Below are 17957 nucleotides of genomic sequence, written 5' to 3'. Positions count from 1 at the left end.
AAATACAGATTGAGTAATGTATTTATAATAATAAGAATGTGGGCTAAAGCCCAAATACAAATGAATATGTTAACATAGGGACTATGTTTTCGTAATTAACATAAAATGCAATGTATCTAGCACTGCCCTCAAGCTAGTGAATATAAATCATATGTATCAAACTTGTTACAAATATAATCAATTCTTGGTTCCAGTAAAGACTTAGTGAAAGCATTTCCTAACTGATCATTTGAATTGACGAACTGAGTTTTGATGTCTCCAGATACAATCTTTTATAAGACAATCAATTTCAATGTGTTTGGTCCTCTCATGAAAGACACAAGTAAAATTGATATGAAGAGCAACTTGATTGTCACATATAAATGTTATTTGAGTGACATCTCCAAATTGTAAATCTCCAAGAAATTGCTTAAGCCAAAAAAGTTCACAATTGGCTGAGGCCATAGCACAATATTCTCTTTCTGCACTAGATCTTGTCACAACATTTTATTCTGTGCTCTTCCAAGAGATCAAGTTACCACCAATGGAGACACAATACCCAAAAGTAATTCTTCTATCAGAAGAAGATCATGCTCAATCAGCATCTGAATAACAAACAACTTTTATATGGTAATTGGTAAAGCTATCAAATTTGGTCAGCACCAGCGGTTGGCCATTTAGTGAGGCAAACCAACTCGGCTCACTTATTAGCAAAGTTGTCATACTCGAGAGTTTACGTAAACTCGTGAGAGCCTAGTAAACTCAAATCATAAACATGTAAGAGTTTACTTCACATGGAAAAAACAATTAATTTATATAAATAATATCCTAATTCAAACAAGTCCATAAAATTATATAGCTTAAAAGTATTTGAAATAAATAAGTTCATACAAATAATGTAAAACATAAATTCAAATATCAAATGTTTACGTCTAATGATATCATTATCTCCATCATCATTTTCTTAATCCAACTCTTCCCCTAATGAAACATGTGCATCCTCATCGACATCAAAACTTATGTTATCAAGATCAAGAGCATCTAGAGCTGGATCTGTTGTTGGTCCATCTAATGGAACATTTTGAATATCAATTTTACTTTCAGCGTGCTCAATCTCAACAACATCATTTGCTTGCCTCTTCAATTATTCATTCATCATCTGATTCAATGTCATCAAATGGTAGAGCAACAGTTTTTGAATTTGTCTACTTTTCAACTTCAAGTTATACATCACATAAACTAAATCATTCATCTTTTTCTAATGCAAACTGTTCCTTCTCTTTGTATGAACCTAAAATGAAATATTAAATTTTAGTAGATATAAACCTAATAAAGAAAATTTTAAATAATTTAAATAATTTAAATTACCATCTCGACTAATCTCCAATTATGCTTAGAACCTGAAGAACTACAAGTCAAGCTTAGAATTCGAATAACAAATCTCTTCAACTTCAGAGTTGCATCCCCAAACATCTCCCACCATTCACCAGGATTTAATGCTTTCCTGCATTCCTTTGCATCTTCCATTCCAAAAATACCTCTAGCAAAATGAAATTCAACAATTAGCAAATTATTTTTTCTTCTTTCTGCAAAATCTGGCACCAATCTTCTCATGCATATATACAATCCTTCTTTAACCTCTCCACCATTATCACATCTAAAGTTAGGTTCATATTGGAAGTGGGGGTTGAGAAAATAGGCAACTACATGCAAAGGCCTATGAAGCTGACTATCCCACCAAGCATCAATTATTCTCCAAACCTCTTCATAACTACATTCAATACTAAACTAATTTCAAATATAATGAATTAAACTTTGAATGAGTTAGTTTGAAAGTTTACCTCTTCTTAATATTGTTAAAATTGCACCTGATCTTCTATTTTGCATAGTCCATCTCTTCATAAATGAAACCCATTGTGGATTTACTTCTGAGGCCACCAAGCTTAAGACCACCATAGGAGGGACAATAGCCTTCAAGCATGTGGAGACATTCTTCCAAAATCGGCTACCTAATACCACACGTTCTACTCTTTTCCCCTCTTGTGAAGTTCCAAATTTGCTTGTCTTCCACTCCTCAAAGTTAAACATGGTCAATAATGATGCCTTCAATTCATGAAGACAACCAAGAATCAAATATGTCGTGGCAAATCTAGTCACACCCGATCTTATCAAGTCTCTACCTTTAGTGAACTTTTTCAACAAGGAAATCAACATTGTTCTTCCATAAATGTAAGTGATAATCTTTCATCCCTTCTTCATTGTCAATTCATGGACCTTCAAATTCTTTTCAAAATCTTCAAAGATCAAATCATTTTGCAGTGTTTCTTTTTTGCATCAACAAATCTCTAGCTGCTTTGAAATTTGCAGCATTATCAGTAGCAACTTGAACTACATTTTCTTCTTCAACAAACTCAACGTCATCTAATATCTTGAATACTTTATCAGTTGTTTTTGAAATGTCTGAGGTGTTAAGTGAATAAAGAAAAATCGTCCCTTTAGGACTATTCACCAAGAAGTTGCATATAGAACGTCTTTTTTTATCCGTCCAGCCATCAGACATAATGGTATAACCAGTTCTCTTCCACTCCTCCTTGTATTCTTCAAGCAATAAATTTGTTTTGCTCACATCTTATTTCAAGAGCTTCTCTCTGATATCATGATAAGATGGTGGTGTGTAGCCAACTCCTTATTTACCAATCATTTCACACATCTTTACAAATGTTGGATTTCTAATCACATTGAAGGGAATGGCACCGGTGTAAAAGACTTCAGCCACTTGGGCATCAACCTTTTCTTTGAATCCTTTTTTCATCATTTGATTTATAGTTGCTTGGACTCCCCTTATACTAGTATTGGCAATGTTTGTTTTCTTTAAAGCCAAACAGCCTATGTCATCCTTCAACACTCTAGTTTCTACATCTTCTTCATCAATAATATTCAATTTTCTTCTCTTTAATGCAGCATGCTTAACTTCTGCAACTATCTTTATCATCAAATTTAAAACAGATACACAAGGTTCAAAATCCTTCCTAGTTCCAGCAAGATGATGTTTGAATCTAAATATATCTCTACTCAAAATCTTTGAGCAATAGTTATATTTAACTTTTCTACCATTTCCATTAACATCAAACCCATATCTCCATCCAATATGAGACCGATTTCCCGAAGCATTTTTACTTCTACTCTTAACCGATGAGGATGCACTTGGATTAGTATCCAATGAATTTGATGCATTACCAGACATAATGACCTAATTTTTTACTACAAATTTAACCAAAAATAAAATCACAATTGAACCTATAAAGAGCTTAAATAAAACTACAATTATTTAAGAAATAAAAAATAAAAAAAAAAGTAACTAATAGAATTTATTAAGTAAACAAAGAGGTAAAGATTAGAGGATCTGTTACGAGGGAGAGAACTAAGCACAGGGGAGATGCGACCACTGCTGACGTCGAGAGGGTGGCCGACTGCGACGGCAACAGTTATAGACAGGGACGCGACGGCGACTAGAACGACGACAAGGCGAAACGGACATGAACGATTAACGCCAGTGCGAACGCGATGCGAACAGCGACACGAACTGTGATAAACGCGAATGCGGGAGCGGTGGCAACCTCCAGACGCGACGGCGAGTGCGGTGGCCAAGAGCTCCATATGCGATGAAGTGAGCTTTCACAGACAACAACTTGCGGCAAACGCGACTGAAGAAATCGAAAACAAAAAACGCTAAATTGCGAAAAAAATCAGGTCAGATCTCCCTCCAAACGACGTCGGTTTTGTTTCATTTTTTCACCCATTCAAACTCACACACACATTGCAAGCTTGCGATTTTTGCACGATTCAAACAAGCCCACTTCCGATTCCACCGATTTTACATCAAAAACGAGTTTGTTTCCGAGATAACTCGGAAGCCATATCTAGGATTGCAAAATCAACCGATTTAATGAGTTAACTCGCGAGTTTGATAACCATGACAACAGCCACTTGTGAGCTTACATGGCACAGGCAACTACTACTACAACTAAAAATAGGGGACATCCATGAAACAAAGCTTATTTGCGACAATCAAGCTGCACTTCACATTGTATCAAACTCGGTCTTCCATGAAAGAACCAAACACATTGAAATTGATTATCACTTCATTAGAGAAAATGTGCTCTTTGGATAAATCACTACTGATTTTGTCAACTTTAGCATTCAACTGGCTGACGTATTCACCCTGTCCCTTAGAGGCCCTCGGATTGAGTACATTTGTAACAAGTTTGGTACATATGACATATATGCTCCAGCTTGAGGGGGAGTGATAGAATATAATCAGCGGTTACAAATTTCTAGGAAATCAACGGTTACATAATCTTGTAAATTAGGTTGATTGATTCCATATTATTATGTGCCTTTATTGTAATTAATTTTATTCAATAGTATAAATACATATAGTGTGGTCTGCATTATACACACAATACATTCAGAACATATACAATTCCATACCTAAATTATCCAATCAATGTGTTGGAAGTCCCACATCGACTAGAGATAAAGCCAATTCACAATATATAACTGGGTGCAATCCTTACCTTACAAGCCGGTTTTGTGGGGTTGAGTTAGGCTTAAAACTCACTTCTAACATGGTATCAAAGCCAAGTTAGAGTCTATCCTAACGAACTTTCTTAGACATTCTGTTTCACCCGATATCGGACCGCTAACGGACCGCCCACTAATTTCTTGTCCCACACACAAAGGGGGTGTGTTGGAAGTCCCACATCAACTAGAGATAAGGCCAATTCACAATATATTAGAGGGTGCAATGCTCACCTTACAAGTCGGTTTTGTGGGGTTGAGTTAGGCTTAAAACTCACTTCTAACACAATGTATGTCTATTTATCAAATTTATATAGTCATAATCGGTTTAGCTTGGTTTGGGCTTGATGGAAATTTTAGACAAGATAAACAATATTCAATCAATCAATTTTGATTAATTTAGATTCTATTCTCCGTTGAGCCAAAAAAAAAGAAAAAGAAAAAAAAACTATTTCGGAGGACTTCGTGTAATCTAAAAAGGAAAACTGGTAATCAACCCACTAAAGGCTACAAAATTTATCAACCCGTTTTACTAGGAGTGAACATCAATATTTTTCCAGAAATTAGAATTATCAGTCATCTTAGTCTCTCAAATTATAATACTGAGTCATTTAGTCCTCAAATGGCAAAAAGGAACGATTTTGGAAACCGTTGTTAATTATAGTCCATAATAACACTAAGACCCATCAATTTTTCTTTTGGGTAAACACGGAATTTGTATGGATTAATCATCCCACGAACTAATGACTACACATAACCTATGAAGACCTTAAGTTACACGGTATGCATTCTCCCCTAGCATAGTTTATTCCATACTCAAAGTGACAACCAAGAATGGAAGCCTAGTTAAGACCCATCAATTTAGTTCTTTCTTTGGAAGTTCTGAGTCATTTTAATCCCTAAGTTTAGTTCCCACTAATCAATTTTATTCCTGATTTCACTTGAAAAACCACATTGACGGTGGTTATTAAATTCAGAGAATAAATTAACTGATCAGTAACGTTCGGGGACAAGTACAAGTGGTGCAAATTTTTATGAAACTAAATTTGCTTCACAAAACTACCAACTTCACCAGCAGTGCCTATTCTAGACTCTTTTACTTGTGCATTGTGATTCTGAGGAACCAACGTCAAAAAGAGCAAAACTAATTAGTGAGAGTGACAATAGACAAACCATAATCTCCAATTTGCCAACTTTGGCGGTGGTGACACTGAGCATGGGTGGAAATCCAAGGCTGGAATGCAACGCCTCCCCATCCAACTCTGAACGCAAAACTCAAAATTCAAAATCGACACCAATTCCAATCATCACAAACCGTACTTCAGAATTGAGAAAAAGAAAAAAAGATAAATTGAATTTAGAATTGACCTAGATTTGAAAGCTGAGCAGTGCGACCCTGCAACTTGAACTGGTCTCGGGAGAACGATTTGAGCCAATACTTTAGAGTGTACTCCAAAGCTTTTGCCATGATTGACTCCATGTCTGAGAGCTTCGGAAAAGCCCCGAACGAGAAGCCTCAAAAAATATTCTTCGAAAATTAAGTTATAGCAGAATCGACATTGGCAATGTGGGCATTGCATAGATCGCGATGCAGTGTAGTGTGCAATGAAAATGGCAAAACGAAAGAGACATAGATTAAATGGGTTTGGGTCGGAGCATTCCGGTCAGAGAGAAATTAGATTTTCTTTCTGGTTATTTTTTAAGAGAAAATGAAAAAAAAATGTGGGTTGATGCGGCCAAACCACGTGCCGGAAGATTGTGAATACAATTTGCAGTGACGAGGGAGAAGGAGATAGGTGTGGCACGTGCGAGTGGGAGTTAGTTAAATTCTAGCGGGAGAAGAGAGATAGTTTTGATTAAAAGCGGTCAAAAGTCATGATTCGGTGGGGCCCTTCGAAATTGGCCGGAGACGCTGTCAGCATAGGCCAGTGCCAATGACGTCGGCCACCATTCACGCGAGATCGAGGGCAACCATCACCACCTGCGTTTGGTATTTCTCATTGATTTGGGACATGGAACAAAAACAAATAGCAAAAGGGAAGAATAAAAGGAAAAATGAAAAATGAAGAAAAGTGAAATCCAATCGGTGTTCATAAAAAAATGAAAAGAAAAAATACATCAACATTGAAGATAAAAAATCAATCAACGGTAATCGAAAATGAAGATGAAAATAAAAATTGAAGACCAAAATTGAAAAATAAAAATAAAAGATATTGATGAAAGCACAAGAAATAACTCAATTTCAACGGTAAAGATCGAGTTACACTTTATTTTATAAAGTAATTGTCGAATAATAAAGTAATTGTCGAATAATAAATTGAAAAGATGTTGGACCGGAAAGATTTTGTAGCATTTATAAACAAGGTTTATTTAAACCATAACTAAAGTGAAAATAAAAAGAAAAAGTAAAAAAATATGTTTTAATAAATTTATATTAACTTAAATTGACTTCAGTTTCAGTTTTGGAAGTTTCTTAAAATACAATTCAGATTCTAAATATTACATTTGAAAACATTTTAGTTTATTATATTTTTTCCAACCCTACTTTTATTAATGACATTGATGATCTTATATTTGTGGTTGATTTTTATTAATCCAATAATTTGTATATGAATGTTTATCAATAATATTTATATAAGATTTAAAATATATATTACAATTATAGTAATATAAAATTGTGAATGTAACACCAATGTATCGTTTACAAGATAAAATTAAAAAAACAAAACATCTATAATTAAGAAAGTTCAGAGATATTAGAGAAAAAGAAAAAGAGAGGGACACACGTAAACCCATGAATGGAGTTCCTTTTTATTATGCATTTTTTTTATCTGATTTTGCCTCCACTTGTTATCCTGTTTTTCTCTCTCTATCTTTCTGTTTTTTCATCTCTCTCCTATGATCTCTCCCTGTTTTCAGGCGATTTCCGGGTTTCTTTTCCAAAACCCTAAAATCTCATTACCGAATTCTGTCTCAGCTATAAGTAAATAGTCACTCATTTTTTAATTAATTAATACTAATAATTCCATATTATTTTCCCAGTATTTGTATCATTATTTCATTTGTGATAATCAGGAATACTAATCATTGTCCTTAATTTGTAACTTAACCCGGGAATTTTAGTTTTTAATATTTTCGTGGGTTTCAATCAAAGTTAGAAAAAAGAATAAGTTTTGAAATTTGTTCTTTTTGTTTTTAATTTTTCAATTTCTGTCTGGCCCTAACGTTTCCCTTGTCATCGTTGTGTTTTTTCGGTGTTTTTGTTTCGAGGGAAAAAAACGAGAGGAGGGGGAAGATTTTGGAGGCAAGTTTTGTTTTGGGGTAGTTGTGATTTAGATTGTTTCGGCGAGGTTAAGGATATGGAAACAGATGTGACCTCAGCTGTTAAAGAAAACTGATTTTTGCCTTATTTTTTTCAAAACAAAAAATCGTTTTGTTTTGGTTCTTGATGGTGGAAGAAGGGTGTGATGATTGAATTTAAGGGTGGATTTGAAGAATCGGTGGTGACCCTTTTGTTGTTGTGTCTGTGGATAGCTGTTATTTTCATCTCTTTGGTTTTGGGGATGAGTAAAAATGATGACCAGAATCAACAGGACCTTCTTCATGGAGGTGTTGCTGCTGGTAGTGATGGCAGAACCAACAGCAAGAACAACCGCAATGGCTTTATTCCCAGCTCCTTTCGTACTTTCTCTGGTTACCTGAAGATTGTTTCATCAGGCGCTTCTACCGTTGCTCGGTCAGCTGCTGCCTCTTTTGCATCATCGATTTTGGATAAGCATGGTGATACTGACCGTGATCGGGTATGTGTATGCGAGCTATAACTGGTGGAACTAGAAAATAGTAACTTGCTTGCGCATCATGGCTATCAAGTTTATGAATTGCAGCTTGCTTGTTGTATTGTAATTAGATTAATTTTCAAGTTTATGATTATGATATTTGTGGATTGTAATTAGATTAATTATTTGCTTTTGTTGCTGATGCAAATACTGATTCTATCTTGTCCAATTAGATTAGGTTTTCCCAAACATAAATTGATAGTTTATGCAATTCAACTTGAGGAGTAATTGTTGTTAATCTGTTATTTCATTCTTGGGAGGATCGCATGTCGCGTGCAAGGTGTACATGGTAGAGTTTGAAGTTAAATATGGGTCATTAACGGTTTAGATATTTTAAAATATAAGCTCCTGAATGTGAGAATCGAGACTCTTAATTTTCTCGCAAGTTGTTTACCATTTGAGTTTTACTCTTTGAAGTAGAAGCCAGCTCTCTTGAGCATACATATTTGTACTTTAGATACGATGAGTGATGACTAAGATTATTTTTCAGTTCCTTTAGTAATTATTTGCTTAAACTTGTCACATGCTGGTTTTCACATATGGAAGTGTGTTGTACGTTCTTTTAATTAAGATCTATTTGTGCAATTTCTTATGGCAATGACAATATCATCATTTATCCGACTAGGTTAGCGGAGTGCAATTATTGGGGTATATGGCCTCTAGTTTATAAAGTTCTTGAGCATGTTTGCAATGTTCTCTCCATAGCAACCCCTCGTGGAACAGAATGTTTTAAAAGATGAAATTTGGAATAGGTTTTACTAGGAAAAAAGCATGAAGTGTATTTTTGCTACTCAGGTTTTATGATTTTTCTTATCAAGGAGTGGCTTATTTATTGGAAAGGGGCATCCAATTGGTATATATTTGATTTTGTTTTTTTTGCTTTTTATAATAGAAGAAATTAATTAAAGAGAAAAAAAATTACAATGAAATTTGTTGACTAGGGATTCTCCCTAATGGATAAGTGGACCAATATGGAGGAAAAAACACAAATGGTTCTAAGCTGCACAGTCTGCTGGCATAAACCCCTGTAGAGGACCACGAGGTACACACCAAATAGAAGTGACAAGCCTAATCTTTATTCTAAATTAGCTGTTGTGCCTAAGAAACCTCATTACAGATATGATATCTATCCTCCAGCAATGTCTATTTGTAACATACTATTGCTGTAAAAGTTTTTCTCCACTGTTCTGTGCATCAGTCATCAGATACCAGATATATAGGGTTTTTACTCAACTAATGTACTGTGCTGTGCTGTGTGATGTCCCTGAACATCAATGAAATGCATCCATGAGTTCTAATGAGATAGTTTCTAAAGAAAAAAAATAAAGCTGGACTTTTTGGTAGAGTATTATATGATATATTTAATGTTCTTATGTAATATATTATATACCCAGTGTCCTTATGTTTTGGAATTATTGGGCCTTTTAATTAATCTCTTGCTGTTGCATTGTGTAAATAATGCCGCCTATCTTTTGTTTCACTTGTTTATTTCGTTACGTTAAAGGGTGTTTGTTTAGGATGGATATATGGTATATATGATTTTTCATCTGCCCTTTCATGCTTCTGGGTCTGATTTCTGTTTGCTTCGTTACTTACAATATTCAAAAGTTGGTACTTTCTTTTTTCTTTTCTCTTCTATTACATATTTCAAAGTGTCAAGACTGAGGTGACACTTGTCAATTTTCCTAATATGTGTAGGTAATTTGGGCTGGGTTTGACACGATAGAGGGGCAGGGAGAAGTCACTCGGCAAGTACTTCTTCTAGGCTATTGGTCCGGCTTCCAGGTTTGGGATGTTGATGATTCAGATAATATCTGTGACCTAGTTTCCAAACACGATGGTCCTGTTTCTATTATGCAAATGGTACCAAGTCCAACTGTACCGAAGAGACTGGAGGACAAGTTTGCAGACATGCGTCCACTGTTGGCAGTATGTGTGGATGATTTGTTGGTGGGGGGAGGAAAAATACAAGAGGGGTTGGTTCCCACTAGCAATGGGGGCACTTTAAACCAAGTGAATGGAAACTATCTGCCATCAACTGTTCAATTTTATTCTATGAGATCCCAATCATATGTTCATACACTAAACTTTAGATCAGTTGTTTATTCTGTAAGATGTAGTTCTCGAGTAGTTGCTGTTTCTCTAGCCACTCAGGTAAACTTTCTAATATCTATATTAAGTTCCTCTAAATTTGTTTTCCTCTAATGTTTAATGGTATCTATATTTTGCAGATACACTGTTTTTCTCCCACAACTTTAGTAAGGGAATATATTTTACATACTAATCCTATAGTCATGAGTTATCCTGGTTCTGGAGGCATTGGATTTGGACCACTGGCAGTGGGTCCAAGATGGCTGGCCTACAGTGGAAGCCCTACTGTAATAGCTTCTTCTGGGCGTGTCAGCCCACAGCATTTGACACCTTCTGCAAGCTTTCCTGGCTTTTCTTCAAATGGGAGCTTGGTTGCGCACTATGCCAAAGAGTCTAGCAAGCATCTTGCCGCTGGGATAGTGACCCTTGGAGATATGGGGTACAAGAAACTTTCAAGTTACTGCTCAGAACTTCTCCCAGATAACAATGGTCATTCAACAGATGTGGAAAGTGTTGGGATGGTAATAATGGTTCTTTATAATAAATTTTCATTCACTTGAAACTCTGCACATATTGTGCTTGATTATCTTCTCTACCCAAATACATATGATAGCATCTTCCCTGTCTTAGGCTGTATGCACCTGGTCTTTCCTTACTATTGGCTCAAATGTAGTTGCAAACATAATTGTGATAGTGGAAATAACAGTCTAGTACAATTTTGCAATTGCTCAACAGGTTTACATTGTGTATCATCTCAAGTTGGATTCTTGCATGTTTATGTTGGTCTTGGTCACCCTTGTACAATATGGTAACTGATGCTAGTACTGCAATATTTTTATTTTACTACCATAACTTATTCTTCTCTTTCAGGTCATTGTAAGGGATATTGTCAGTAAAAATGTCATTGCCCAATTTCGGGCCCACAAGAGTCCCATTTCAGCTTTATGCTTTGATCCTAGTGGCACCATCTTAGTGACTGCTTCTGTTCAGGGGCATAACATTAATGTTTTTAAGATAATGCCTGGATATGACAGAGTGTCAGCATCTGATGCTGGCCCTTCTTATGTTCATCTCTACAGGCTGCAACGTGGCTTGACAAATGCAGTGAGTTCATCTTCCTGCCCAGTCTTCCTTTGGATTAATAATGCATGTTCATTTTTATTTTCAAAATTCATCAGTAAGTAATGGAGACCTTTTCTAAATCTGTATTTGACTTTTCAGGTTATTCAAGATATCAGTTTTAGTGTTGATAGCAGGTGGATTATGATTAGTTCCTCAAGGGGCACTAGCCATCTGTTTGCTATAAATCCTCAAGGAGGACCTGTAAATATTCTATCATGTGACAATAGTTTAACAGAAAACGATGGTTTGAGTGTTATGCCTAATCAAGCAGTTCATCGGCCTTGTAGTTCAGCTGTAAAAATTTGTAAACAGCAGAGCCTCTGTGCTGCTGGTCCTCCTATCACACTCTCTGTTGTTAGCAGAATTAGGAATGGAACTAATGGCTGGAGAGGCACAGTAACTGGTGCCGCTGCAGCTGCAGCTGCGACAACTAGGTTGGGTTCCATTTCCGGGGCTATTACTTCTTCTTTCTATAACTTAGAAGGCAGAAGTACCTTGTGTGTTAATGGGAACTATTCCAAGGAAAAGTATCATCTGTTGGTCTTTTCATCCACAGGTTCAATGATACAATATGCTCTGCAGACAATTAACTGTCAAGATTCAGATGTTGTTCCTGGAGTAATTCCTGCACATGAGTCTGCCCCTATGACTGATGCGAAAGTAGTTATTGAGCCTATCAAGAAGTGGAATATAAGTTGTAGACATAGTTGGAGAGAGGGAGTAGAAAATATCGACATTTATGGAGAGAATGGAGTTTCAGACATCGATAAAGTTTCTGAGGAAGTAAACGATAATATCATCAGCCCTAAAATGAAGAATCTATCTCTGAAATCGAATCCCCGTTCTGAGAAAGAACATCATTTGTATATTTCAGAAGCTGAACTCCATATGCATGAAGCAAAGACACAATTGTGGGCAAAGACTGAGGTATGTTATCTTAAAACTGGAAAATGCATTTTTTAATGTTTTGGAAACATTATAGTGCTTGATAGTTTGACATTTAAACGTGTGATTCTGCTGCCGACCAGATATATTTTCATCCAGTGGCTAAAGAGGCTGCTTTGATGATGGATGAAGAAGCTGCTCCTCGAGGGGAATATGAGATTGAAAAGATCCCGACTCGTGTGATAGAAGCTAGGTCGAAAGACTTGGTTCCAATTTTTGACTTTATTCAGACTTCAAAATTTCAACATACAAGGTTTGATGACTAACTAATTTACTAATTAGTAATTATTAGGTAGGCCAAAAGGTTTGGGCTGTGGATATTGCGTGCTCTTTATTATTAGGTTGTAATGCCATTTCCTCACTTTCAAAGGCTTCTATTTATTTTTGCATTAACTCTCTGCATTTAAGGAGACAGTGTATTTATGTAAATGAAAAAATTATTTTCTTGCAGGATTCCTGCTGTGGATAACAAGTTAAATGAACGATTTTTGTATCAAAAGGGAAGGATTTCACCCAGTAGGAGATCTCCTGGTTGTATGCCTAATTCTGGTGGAAATATTGCTGAATTTAAAAGTGGCGTTGAAGGAAATGAGGGGGATTATGGTTTGATTCCAGCAGAAGCAGAGGGTCTTGTAAATAACAATAACACCCTTAAACCAGATACTAGGCCAGAGACTGTAAATAATAGAAGGGAGCACATAAACATGGATGTTCATCACATGTTTGTAAATAGTGACAGAAAAGGTCTGAAACTGGAGAATCACCATGAAGAAAAAGGAGAGGAATTTGATTGAAGGTAGTAGTAATATTTTAATTTCTTTTATAGATTTGTCAAACGATTAGTTTTTGACATAATTAAATTGATTTACTGAATAGATCAAATATGTGATATTCCTGAACAATAATCTTGTTTATATGTGTAATTGAGCTATGGTTGCTAATAATCGAATGCAATTTTCTTTCTTTTCATAGGCATGAAATATTCTTTCATTTCTCAGTGGAGGCTTTGTTAACTTTGTTTGGTTATGGTTGAAGAGATAGAGAAGTTTGAGTTGTAAGGACTTGACTGCTATACCAAAATGTGGATATTATTACATTGGGATTCTTCAGTTGATTTTGTAAATAACAGACAATAACAGACAAATTCATATCATAAATAATTAGTTTTGATGGATTTAGTTATTGTAAATAGTAAACATGTGTAAAGAAGGTAAGGATGCATCAATATTCTACGAAGGATTCAAAATCAGTTCTACTGTCCAGTGTAAATAATAGCATCACCTTTTATCTTATCATTTTCCTTTCATTTCTATTTAATTAAATTGGTATTTTCAAAATAAAGTTGTATAGATTGCTATGAAACTGATGGTTAAAGATTTTTAGCTGTTTATTGTAAGTAGTTACTAATGTTTTCATAACTGAATCTGTCGTTGAATTAGGACACTAATACAAGGGTCAATAATTGAATCAAATGATTAATTTGATATACAAAATGATTGTAATAATTACATAATATTATAGAAATGTGATATCTTAATTTAATAACCTTACAAATTAAAAAAAAAACATTAAATTATAATATTTACGTCTAGGGTTCAATAAGAAAAAAAATGTTTTTTACAATAACAAGTTTGAATTTATTATTAAAAAGAAAATGCAAAAACTAATTAAGTTCTCTTCTAATTTTTAAGGAAAATGTCAAAATAAGTATTTTTTATTAACATGTTAGAATTTGGTTTTTAATTAGCTTTTGTTCTTTTGTATATATCAATCCATCGATTTTGGTCCAATTCAACTGTAGACATGTTCTTTGATTTGAATAGATCTATTACTAAACCTATTAATCGATTTTCCAGTTCAACTAACTATTCTATTCTCAATTTTAATGCAAATGTTTACATTGAATTAGGAGTTTAATTAAATTTGGATAAGGTATATGCAAAAAGTTAAGTGTAAAAATTTTTTTATATGACCCACTAATAGAGAATTGCTACCACTTCTCCAAATTTACATTTGACCAATGGAGACCAAACGTTAAAAACATAATCAACCTATATCTCAGAATTAAACCATTATTTTATTAACCCTTTCTAATAGATTGACACCTGTTGCAAATAATGGTTTTTTTTTTTTTTACATTTTAATCTTCTTTAGCCAAATGACCAGTTTAGTCTCATTTTCATAACACCACTTTCATACTCACCACTTTCATACTCAGCATTGAATAAAATAATTTCTTAAGCCATAGTAATATATATATATATATATATATATATATATATATATATATTAAACTCATTTATTTAAATATAATAATAATTATATTATTCAATTAAAAGTTCAAAATTTACGCCTGACCCCTGTAATAACAAACATAATTTTGAGATTTACATCTGATTAGAGTGCATGAAACATAAATTCATGTATGACTAGAGTACATCATACGTAAATTTCCTTTACTGTGTTGTAGTTGTTGTTTGCATTGTACAAATTGATTATTGGTACTAGTTTTTCTTAAGGGAAAAATTGAGATTGGATGTTGGGTCAGTGGTCATATGAACGAGTATAAATTCTTGTTTGTTTCTTTCTCTCTCTTCATAATCTTGTATTGCTATTTTGTATCTTGTATCAATAAGTTCTTAGTAAAGTGCATTCTAAGTTTTTGAAGTCTATGAAAAGTTGTAAAATCAATTCAGCCCCCTACCTCTTTTTCTAACATATTATTGAATAGGTAAACCAATTATGCTCTCTCTTTTTCCATCTTCATTTTGGCAAAAGTTTATTGTAGAAATCAATTTGTGTTAATTTTCTATATTACTTTTAAGCTCACTTGTGATAATTGATCTTTATATGATGAATTGTTATGGATATTCTTGAAAACAGAAGAAAATAATTGTTTTTTTTCTTATTTATGATTATTAGGTCAACTGACCTATTTAAACATATACATATGTAACGGACCATATACTTAGAAAGAATAAATCTGTATAACTACGAGATTTTATTCTTATTACGATCTTCCTAATATTAAAACAAAATCTCAATTAATTAAAACACAATAAATAAAAAATCTACAATTAATGTTGGCTATTGTAACAGTTTGCTCCTTGACAGATATAATAAAATTATATATAGTAGAACTTGGACATTTCAATTTGATTCAAAGGATACTCCATCACTAAAGAAATGAGGATTTGAACTTTTCTTTGTTGTTATACATCTCAATATACAAGGGTGAAGTACTAAAATTTCTAATAAAAAAAATTTAATCAATTATTAATATTCAGTTAGAAAATATCCTTTTATGTTGCTTATCTCGAACAGTACATGGATCATTGATAGGTTTTCTATGTTGGAATGGGTTGCAATAAGGTGATATATGAATAACTAATATTAATTCTAATATGTAACTAAAAGAGAATTTTGTTGGAAAAAAAAAAAAACAAGTATAAATTTCGGGATCTTTTCCTACATATTTTGAGTAAGCCAAAATAATCCAATATCACAACTAAAGGCCTCATACTTCAAGGACCATTGTGAGAGGTTACGTTTGTGTGTCAATATATATGGAACAAAGACAACATTTACACAGAATAAAATTGATTTTTTTTCAATGATTATTTGTGAAAAGAGACCCATAACATAATAAGGGAGTGTTGAATTGTGTTTTAAGATTTTCTAAAACTTTTTGTAAAGCGTCATTGGACAAATGAAGTTTAACATAATGAACTATCATACAAGTTTATTAAAAATTCCACATGTGAAGGATGTCAGATACAAACTTAATAAGACAAACAAATTGTCTAAAACACTTTTTTTTAAACGTTTTCAAAAATCTCTCCTTCTTAGATTAGTTGTGGATACACAATATGCAATATAAAAATATTAAAGAGAAAAAAGATTTACTTTTGATGTTTTTATACTTATGTGAATTGCAAACTATGTTCACGTTTCAATCAAGTTGATTGAGTTTACTAAACAAACTAACATTGTAAAAGTACAAATGCATATTTTTTGGACCTCAACCACTTTTAACTAAAAACAATTGAGTGTTATTTGGATATATGACATTCCTGGCTAAAAATTCAAGTATTTTTGGAATGGAGTCACTCCTGACTAAAACTCGAAATATTGTTTGAGCATAGCCATTCTTGGCTAAAATATGAGTATTGTTGGAATACAAACACTCGTAATTAAAACCCAAGTATTGTTTGGAATGCAATCATTCTTGAATAAATCACTTAATATTGTTCAAAACATAATCACTTCTTTATAAAACACTGAGATTACAAAAGGGTGTGACCAAAAGATCATTGGGTTGTTAACTAAGAAAATTGTTTAGTCTTAAGAGGAATACAATAAATTTACTCTTTTAGGTTGTTTATGAACACAAACAACGATTTTTATAAAGCTTTAGGAGATAGAAATAATTTTTTTCTTAGATATTATCACCCGTCATTATTGTTGTTTTTAACCTTTCTTCTTCTTGAATTCTTCTATATGTAGTGGCTTGAAGAAAGTAGTCATTGCAAATCTTTTTTCTCTTTGAGAAGTTTAAAAGAATAACTCTCTTTACTTGTGGTTGTCCATATATAAGTGTATGTATGCATTAAGTGTTTTCCATCATTAAATGTTTATATTCACTTCAAGTAGCATTTTGACCGTTGGTTTGACCTATCATGCCAAGGTCAAAGAGCTCCCAAATTGGAGTAAAGCATTGGACTAAATAAGGTGCACAGTCCTTCTAGAGTTCATACAAAGATGTGTTTGGACAAAAATGTGTTTGGATGGTTGTTGGTGAAAAAAACCTTTAACACATTCTTCAAGAAATTCTTGATGTAGACATGAATTTTATGAGATCCTCTTTATAGATGTGGTATGAAAACATTCTTTACAACATAATAAAATAAGCATATAAAGATATGTTGAATTGTACAACGTTAGCTTAATGCTGTGATAGTTTGGTAAAAACTTTATTTATCCGACAAAGCAAAGATCAAAAGATGTTATTGTGTTTGTCAGACAAAGCACTTATGTATTACAAGATTGTTATTTTAGAAAGCTTGTGTCTATTAGACAAAACACGATCATGATTTATATACTTTATTGTAAATGTACTAAATCAAGATTAAGAAAAATCGGTTTAAACTTTATTCTAACATTATTAAATAAAAATGTATAGGACTTCAATATTCATAATAGAGTATGAACTATATATAATGCTCGACCACGATACGAGACTGGGCCAAAATGGTGAACCACAAACCATAATAAGCCTAAACCCTAACTTCTAAAATAAAATGAAATGAAAAGCAAAATATTACTTATGGAAACAAAGTTTCATTATTCTCACAAAAGGTACATTATGAACGGAGACAAAGATTCACAAAAATGACATGAGAA

The 17957-nt window shown here is 33.5% G+C and overlaps 2 protein-coding genes and 1 pseudogene across 5 annotated transcripts in view; 1 reads left to right on the top strand and 2 right to left on the bottom strand.

The window, feature by feature from the left end:
* LOC114169213 (uncharacterized) overlaps nt 1-6729 on the bottom strand; it is a 39402-nt gene extending 32673 nt beyond the window's left edge. For 3 of the 4 annotated variants that reach the window (XM_085668829.1, XM_085668830.1, XM_085668833.1), the window contains exons 1-2: nt 5929-6729; nt 5734-5822 (exon numbers count right to left, since the gene is read on the bottom strand). In XM_085668829.1, the coding sequence (XP_085524955.1) occupies nt 5734-5822; nt 5929-6040 (201 nt within the window). In that variant the 5' untranslated portion in view covers nt 6041-6729. The remainder of the gene's footprint in view (nt 1-5733; nt 5823-5928) is intronic. The other variant, XM_028054254.2, reaches the window with a different exon arrangement.
* Nucleotides 33-4009, bottom strand: LOC146881701 (uncharacterized; annotated as a pseudogene).
* Nucleotides 6730-7350: 621 nt separating the features above from the next.
* On the top strand, nt 7351-13523 carry LOC114168930 (autophagy-related protein 18f-like). Its single transcript, XM_028053909.2, has 7 exons — nt 7351-8360; nt 10095-10550; nt 10628-11008; nt 11358-11591; nt 11709-12536; nt 12638-12807; nt 13006-13523. Exons 1-7 carry the CDS (start codon nt 8028-8030, stop codon nt 13346-13348), a joined length of 2745 nt encoding a protein of 914 aa, XP_027909710.1. The 5' UTR covers nt 7351-8027; the 3' UTR covers nt 13349-13523.
* The last annotated feature ends 4434 nt before the right edge of the window (nt 13524-17957 follow it).

Source organism: Vigna unguiculata, chromosome 11 (genome assembly GCF_037176805.1).
Source record: "Vigna unguiculata cultivar grain cowpea cultivar isolate G323 ecotype 2 chromosome 11, ASM3717680v1, whole genome shotgun sequence".
In the NCBI taxonomy this organism is placed as follows: Eukaryota; Viridiplantae; Streptophyta; class Magnoliopsida; order Fabales; family Fabaceae; genus Vigna; species Vigna unguiculata.
This window is presented reverse-complemented; position numbering and strand designations above follow the sequence as displayed.

Coding starts and splice junctions, on each gene's coding strand:
- LOC114168930 (XM_028053909.2), top strand. CDS start 8,028: ATGATTGAATTTAAGGGTGGATTTGAAGAATCGGTGGTGACCCTTTTG. Junction 12,537..12,637: donor AATTGTGGGCAAAGACTGAG/GTATGTTATCTT, acceptor GCTGCCGACCAG/ATATATTTTCATCCAGTGGC. Junction 12,808..13,005: donor TCAAAATTTCAACATACAAG/GTTTGATGACTA, acceptor ATTTTCTTGCAG/GATTCCTGCTGTGGATAACA.